This window comes from Solanum dulcamara, chromosome 9 (assembly GCF_947179165.1).
Source record: "Solanum dulcamara chromosome 9, daSolDulc1.2, whole genome shotgun sequence".
Lineage (NCBI taxonomy): Eukaryota > Viridiplantae > Streptophyta > Magnoliopsida > Solanales > Solanaceae > Solanum > Solanum dulcamara.
The window spans coordinates 21,237,442-21,245,588 of record NC_077245.1 but is presented as its reverse complement, the minus strand read 5'-3'; the positions used below and the strand labels follow the sequence as shown (position 1 = coordinate 21,245,588).

Sequence of the window (8,147 nt, the reverse complement as noted above, 5' to 3'; positions counted from 1 at the left end):
TTATAAGATTTCTTTTAAGTACGTAAGTTGCTCACCGCTTTTAAACTATCTTTATCAAGTTAAAATCTTCTGCTTAGTAGTCAGCTAGGTCAAGAGTTCGCTTGAAAATCAACAATGATTTTAAAGTGTCGACCACACTTAAAGTTTAGACTCGGGGCGTGACAATACATTTGCACTGTATGCAAGTTAAATTATGAAAAAGTTAGTCTTGGAATCAATGCTCTCTCATTAGTGTGCCATCTCAACATTGTGAAATTGTTATGACTCACGGTTGGACCTGATAAATCTTTAGCACTAAAGGGCTGACCTATTGCTGACACAGATGAAATTGTTGTTGTAAGTGCTAGTTTGCAGACAGTTGGGTAAAGGCTACTAAGGTCTAATTTTTGTGATAGTGATGATGTACGTATTTTATGTGCTATTTTGTTGACATTGTTGGCCCAAAGGCCGCTAATATGATGCGCAAGGGATAGGGGTGTACATGGATCGGATTGGTTCGAATTTTTTATAAATCAAATCAAACCATTTGTGTCGGGTTATTAAATCTATAAATCAAACCAAACCAATAAAAGTCGGGTTTTTCGATATCAATTTTTCTTGTTTTTTTTGGGTTTTTTCGGTTTTTTCGGGATTTTTTGAGTTTCTCGGGTTTTTCATAGTATTTAATAAAAAACACAGAGTAGTGCTTCTTAAAAAGAGTTCTAGTACAAAATATCAACATATAAGATGGAGGCAGAACACTGCAGAACACTGTTTGAAGTTTTAACTTTATAATATAACTTTATAAGATGAGCTTTTTTTGTATATTATTTAGATGGGCTTCTCAAGTCCAAATCTAAATGTAAGAAAGAAAAAACAATTATGAAAATTTTTTAAAAAATATTTATAAATTACATTTTAATAAATATTTTTATGTATAACATAATTTAAAAGTAGTATATCTATAATCGGGTCGGTTTGGGTTCGGTTTGACATTTTTTAGTTAAAACCAAACCAACCGTATAATGATCGGATTTTTTTTCCAAACACCAAACCAAGTCAAACCAAACCACTAGTCGGGTTTTTTTTCCGGTTTGGTTCGGTTTGTCGGTTTGGTGCAATTTATCGGTTTGCCCTGTACAACCCTAGCAAGGGATCATCTACACTTAATATCGATACAATACTTCAGCTTTTATTTGGATTTTGCCCACAATTTTCATGTCCAATTCGTTATATAAGTCTAACAATACTTAATGTAGATAGATATACTTAATTTAACACTTTATTTTGGTTCTTAATTAACTTTTATGTATGGTCTTTTGTAGGCGTAGACGATGATCAAGGGGATGATGAAATTGAAGACTTTGATATAATTGATTGAAAGTTGTAGAAACATCAAATGCTTTAACTGGACTCTTGTTTTTTGACATTTTGAAACTTGTGTTAAGCTACAATCTTTTGTTTTCTATCAATATCAAATTTGTGGTAACTGTTGGAAATAGATTTTGGTATACTTTGTCTTTATGGATATTGTGATGGGATATCCCGAATTATATGATTCAACTTATTAATCGTTTTCTTTCGTGATTTATAGAATTTAGTGTATAATATTTTATATAATATTTAATATTCAGTTTTACAGCCCTTGCTATAAACGGTTGTTTCTATATAATAGATAATGCTCAAGAAACATATAAGAACTGTTGCAATAGAAAATAAAATTGTTGCGGTATCAATAAAAATTATTGCCATAATATATAAAAAATATTGCGATATAGAAAACAACCGTTGCAACAAACTCTATTGCAATGATTGTAACCGTTACCACTGATTCAATATAATAGTCCGTATAAATGGAAGGATAATTGTTGCAATAGAGGTACCTATAGCAACACTCTCAAGAACCGTTACAATAGAGCTACAGTAACGGTTGAGACGGTTGTCAATCCGTCGCCGTATCTCTATAGCAACGGTTTTAGGGCCTATTAAAACGTATATGAAACCATTGCTATAACCCATATTTCTAGTAGTGGAGGTAATTGCTAATACATGTGCGTGATTTTACGTGTGAAATTGGGGAAGAAAGGTGTGAAGTGGGAAGAGTAATAGTGATGTATTCGAGAATAGGAGAGATGGTGAGAAAAATAGGCCTTTTTGTATTTTTTTCAAATGGTAGAAAAATTTAGAGAATATAGGAAAAAAAGTTGTGTAGTTAGATAATTTTTTCATGTAATTGTAGGGTTACTTTTTCAATTTTTTTTTAAAATTATAATTTCTTTTCATTTTTTTAATTTCTATTATTTATAAACGAGAAATCATAATAAGACATTTTTTCCTTTATCATTTATATAATAATTCAAGCATATTGTTTATTAATATATATGATTTTTAAAATTGTACACTCATTAGCATGGGATAAAGGCCAAAGCTTATACCCATAAATTAATAATAAATAAATAGCATGAACTTTGCAACAATAGTTTTTGACGGGAAAAAGAAGTAAAAACGAGGATAACTTCCTCAGGAAAAAAAAGTCAAAAGAATTCAATTTATACATATTAAAAGATGATCATCTTAAAATTGGCTATGAGGGTTAATCCAAGAATTACTATCCACCAATTGCTTATCGATGATGTTAAACCGTTTGATCCACTGCAAACGAGCTTGTGATCATGGTATGTGCATACTGGTTTCTTCCTGCATTTTCAACATATCATAGTTACTCCTTTTATTTTCACAGTTTCTTTGACTTTAATGGTATCTAACTTCTTTTCATATATACTTAATTTTGTAAACATGTGTCTTGTTGTAACTATGAACATATATTAGAAAACTAAAAGTACAATGAAAGATTGTGGTGATGTGGTAATTTGAATTGTTAAATAAGCAGGTCAGATTGTGTTTGAATATGTTAAAATGGGCTGACTTAATGAATGGATAAGTTATTGATTCGCTGAAATGGGTTACATTGAAAATGACTAAAATGTGAGTCATTACTCGACCTGTCCAATTCCTACTAAGTTTTAGTCACTTTATTTGTTCTTTTATAACATTTTAGGACCTAATAAAAAAAAAGTTCTTTATTATAATTATATATAACATATCAAATAAAAAATGTCTTTTTGAAAATATCTGACACAGTTTCTAATGAGCCAATTTATATTACATATCAATCTAATATTTATTGGGTTGAAATGAGTTGAGCTTATAAATAGATAGGTAAATGACCCACACATTATTCATGAACTAATTAAGCTACCTCTTGCGATAATTACGTACTCATTTTTGCCTCAAGATTTCAAATTTGAAACTTGAATATGAATTAAATTATTTTTGCCTCTTTAGTAAGAAATGTTTTACCCACTTTTCAATGCGAACCTAAATTAAGAGCATGTTTGACATTGCTACTAAAAAATACTTATTTTTAGATGCACTTTTTAAAAATGGCTTTTCAGAAAAGTGCTTTTGAGAAAAAAACACTTACTGTTTAGCTATTCATTTGAAAAGTACTTTTAATAAGCATATTGTGTTTGACTAATCTTTTTTAAAAAGTGCTTTTGAGAGTCAAATTACAAAAAAAGACAAGTATTATGAACTTCTAATATTAAGATTATTTTATAAAAATACATTATTTAAATATCTATTACAAATTTTTTATTTAAATTTTTATTTTTATTAAATTAAAATGTACATATTCAAATTTTCAATGGATATTATACATAGATAAATAGAAAAATAAATTAAATACTAAAATAATATTAACATAATATTTAAATATAATTAAAATATCAAGCAAAATAAATTTAAAAATTATTCCACAAATTAAATCATCACATACGAAAATTCACCACAATAATAAATAAATGTAAGAGATATATTAATAAATATGTATATATGACAATGATAGTTTGGTCTTTAAAAAAAGGGAAAAGGGTCAAAAATGCGCTTAAACTATCTGAAATGAACAAAAATGCCCTCTATTTATAGTTTGGTCCAAAAATGCCCTTGTCGTCAATACTTTGGTTCAGAAATGTCCTTATTGTTATTTAATGGGTCAAAATGCCCCTTTTTCAGATAAATATATTATTTATTTTCTTTTTGAACATATTTTTTTCCTAATAATATTTATTTTATTAGCAAATGTTTATCCTACTTCAATTAGAAAAAATTTAAAAATTTAAAATATTTCTTATTTTATTATAATTATTTTTATCGTTATTTGAATAAAAATTAATGATGAATTTATTATGATCTTATATATATGACATATATTATCCGTTAAAACTTAGAGTAATGAAATTATTCTTTTTTAATTGATCAAATGAGATTATGAAGAATAAAATAATTTTCTACAATTTTTATTACTTAAAGTTGTTTTAAAAAAAAAGAAACAAGAAGAGAGTTTCTTAAAAGTAATATTTTTATAAGGAACAAGATTTGTTTTTTTTAAAAAAAATATATATTTATTCGGAAAAGAGCATTTTTGACCCATTAAATAACAATAAAGACATTTCAGAACCAAAGTATTGACGACAAGGGTATTTTTGGACCAAACTATAAATGGAGGATATTTTTGTTCATTTTAGATAGTTTAAGGGTATTTTTGACCCTTTTCTCTTACAAGAATAATTTTCTTCTTCTGTTTTTTAAGAAGTAGAGCAAAAAAATTGCTTCTGCTTCTAATTAAAAACAGTTTTATTGATTAGTCAAACACCTTAATTTTTTAAAAAAATATTTTTGTCCAAATACTTTTAACCTCCTAACAGCAATGCCAAGCTCTAAATGGTCGACAAAAGAGATGTTCATCAACACCATAAAGAAAGAGAAAAGCAAAAACTATAATAAGAGAAATGCAATAATTATTTGAACATACCTTGAGGAGCAAAAAGCAACAACATAATCAGTCCCTGAGCATGTAAAAATGCTAGTTGGATCATCATAGGCATAACTATAAGCAGTTGGACAATCTTCTTTGAATTTCTTAGAATAAAAAGTAGGTTGACAAGTCGATGGATTTCCATAATTACCCCTACAACAATACTCATCCGTATTGAACACATCACAAGCACTCCTGCATCCAATAACTCTCCCATTATTCTTAACTGCAAGTTCAGAAGGGCAATGTTGTCTTAAATCTCCATTACAACCAGCAACACTACAATTTCCTTTGCCATTTAGAGGGGTAACACTTATAGGCACGTTAAATCCATCGACAAGGCTAACATCGTAAAAATCGAGATTAGCAAGGGTAAATTCGGCAAGAGAAGCAGGAGTTTTTCCTGTGCCTGAACACTTGACAGATGGTCCACAATCACCAGTTAAACATGAGCCGTTGCCATTTTTGTCAAAATTGCAACCTGTTCTTCCCCAAATTCTGCCTGAAAAACTAACTGGTGCTGTGAAAACCATGGATTGGCCAGATTTTAGAGTAAATCCGCCGCCATTGAAGTTGTCGCCTGGGAAGACGCCCGGCCAAATTGTCTCTTTGCAGTTGTTTATTATGGTGAAAATTCTTGCAGATTCGGAGAATTTTACGCCTGTCATACAAATTTAAAGTGAGTTCGTTTTTTTATTAGGGGAGGATCGGAGGAGCTACCGTCAATAGTGGAGTAAAATTTTTATTAAAAATAGGAAGAAGTAACATATGAACAAGTCAAAAGATTTGACATTTACCATATACATACTTTTTTCTCCTCTTTCTATTATAAAAAAAAAAAAAGACACACTGCTTTAAAAAAGATCACAGAGAACTCTTTCTTTCCTTTTCTAATTTTGTGGAATCAAAGTTCTATTTCTCAGTGAAGTAGAATTGGCTTGGAACAATTCTTCATTTGCAAAGGTGTTAATAACTTTTGCTGTTAATAGGTACACAATCTTGAAATAGAATTGGCTTGGAGCGATTCTTCTTTTGCAAAGGTGTAAGCAACTTTTGCTATGGTTAATTGGTACATAATGGTTATTTCTGTGACATTATTTCTAGCAAATTTACACAGAGTTTCTGTAACAATTTTTTTTTTTGACAAATTTGATCATCTTAGCCCATCCCCATAGAGTGGTTTTTGTTCTGTGTAGAGTGCAAGTATTAGTAAGCTGCTTTTTAAACTACCTCATTCCTTTACAAAGAAAAAAGGGGGCATATTTCTTTAATTAATTTGTGTAACAAGATGATTGATAAAGTGCAAAATATTCGTATTTAGCTTCTTTGATATTTTAATATTTGAATTTGATAAAAATCTACTTGCACCTGATGTATAGATTAAATCAATGGATTATATAATATTCTTCTTTCAGATATAAATTTATCACTTAACCATGGTTAAGTAATATATTTTTTTACCTTAAATATTAACTATTAAAATTATTATTTTTATTTGATATAAACATGATATAGAGCCCGTTTGGATGGGCTTAAAAAAAGTAACTTTTATGTATGAAGTGCTTTTAGAACTTTGAAGTGCTGAAAGTTATTTTTATAAATAAGCAGTTGAGTGTTTGGATAAAAGTGCTTAAATGAGGAAAATGATGTGAATTTTAGGGTTAAAAGAATAAAAAGGATAGTTTGAGAATTTAATTAAAAGATAAGGGATATAAAAGTAATTTCTATGGTAAAAAAAATGACTTTAAGCACTTAGGAAAAAAAAGTTAGGAATCCTAACTTTTCATTTTTGACTGACTTTAAGAACTTTATGGCTTAAAGTTAGCATTAGGCAAACACGTCCAACAGCTAAAAAGGGGCTTTAAGTTGGTTCCAACTTAAAGCCCATCCAAACGGGCTCATACAAATAAGTATTTACTACTAAATTTTGTAAACGACATGGGCATTAAACGGGTAAGACTAAATGAATACTCTTTTTTTTTCAATTTTAATTTCAAATAACTTTTTAAAAACTTCAACCTAATATTGTTCCACACTTCAAATTCCTAAACCAAGCTTCACAATCCACATGGTACAATCTGATGATGGGCTTATTGAAATGCAAAACATAATTACATAATTATTGTTTGTTAATTGAATAAATGCAATGTGTCACATACTTGAAAAAGAATATATATGACGAAAACCAAAATAATTATATTTTGTGTTGGGAGCAAGACAGTAGTGAAGCTAGAATTTCAAAAAATTATTATACGCAATAAAAAGCAAAATTGAGCAATACCTACCTGATAAAAGAAATAAACTGAGCAAAACTCTTTGAAGAAGAACTAGATATGGAGCCATATCGTCTTTATTTTCCTATTTTGTAAAACTTTGTTTGTTTTGGAAAACATAATGCAGTGGATGAATGAATAAATAAGGAACGTCGAAGGAATGTGTAAGAAAGGAGGCAAACTGCTGAAGTTTAAATAAAATTTTTAAAAATACCTTTCCCAAGTCTATTGTTGGAAGATTAATGAGATTCCATTCCATTCTTCAACATATGGGAAGTAGTCACCATTCATCAAATGCTTACTTTTGCATCAAGTTAATGGACCATAATGTAATTATTACTTCCATATTTTTGCCATTTAGTTTAACATGATGCAAGTGAAGGAGTAATATTAATTGTACATAATGAAGATGAGAGGTGGGAGATAAATGTTATTTTTGCATCAAGTTAATGGACCATAATGTAATTATTACTTCCAAATTTTGGCCTAATTATTAAATAGTTATTTTGTTTAACACGATACAGAGATAAAATTTCAAGAAATACAACATATATAGTTATATATAAAGACTCGCATGGTCGTTTTGTATTTTGGAACCTTTTTCCTAATTTCACATTTTATCATAGTCATATTGTGCTAATTATGACTTAGAAGAATGGGTGGCGTGGTCTCCGGGGTGATCGGGTGATTTTTGAAGAAAAAAAATTATTTTTTGATAGTTTAAAAATAGGAATTTGGTTAGAGTTAATATTTTAAGCTAACAAGTTCGGATTTAATTTTTGACAATTCCATTAGGTCCTAAGAATAATTTATTAATTAATCAAATAATTTACACAAATTCTGAGGAGCTCCAAGCGTTTTGGCTATTTGTTTGGACAAGCAATTCCCAATTTTTTGGCTATTGATTTAGAAAGGTTGTTGAGGCCTTGAGGGTAGTATCATGTTTGACCAAAGTTTTAGGGAGGTCAAAAATATTTATTTTAGAAAAGTAGGTTGTTTGATTAAGCTTTTAATAGAAA

At 29.0% G+C, this 8,147-nt stretch overlaps 1 protein-coding gene across 1 annotated transcript; it reads right to left on the bottom strand.

The window, feature by feature from the left end:
- Positions 1-2,294: 2,294 nt before the first annotated feature.
- On the bottom strand, positions 2,295-7,273 carry LOC129902987 (pathogenesis-related thaumatin-like protein 3.5). The gene is made up of 3 exons (XM_055978459.1): positions 7,141-7,273; positions 4,853-5,516; positions 2,295-2,676 (listed from the first exon to the last, which is right to left on the bottom strand). The coding sequence occupies exons 1-3, from the start codon at positions 7,196-7,198 to the stop codon at positions 2,538-2,540; spliced, it is 861 nt and encodes a 286-aa protein (XP_055834434.1). The 5' UTR covers positions 7,199-7,273; the 3' UTR covers positions 2,295-2,537.
- Positions 7,274-8,147: the final 874 nt, after the last annotated feature.

What these genes read in the sequence shown, in the direction of transcription:
- LOC129902987 (XM_055978459.1), bottom strand. Translation starts at nt 7,198, where the DNA reads ATGGCTCCATATCTAGTTCTTCTTCAAAGAGTTTTGCTCAGTTTATTT. An exon ending in CAGTTTATTTCTTTTATCAG is followed by an intron (nt 5,517 to 7,140) that starts GTAGGTATTGCT and finishes TTTGTATGACAG; the next exon opens with GCGTAAAATTCTCCGAATCT. An exon ending in GTTGCTTTTTGCTCCTCAAG is followed by an intron (nt 2,677 to 4,852) that starts GTATGTTCAAAT and finishes TTGAAAATGCAG; the next exon opens with GAAGAAACCAGTATGCACAT.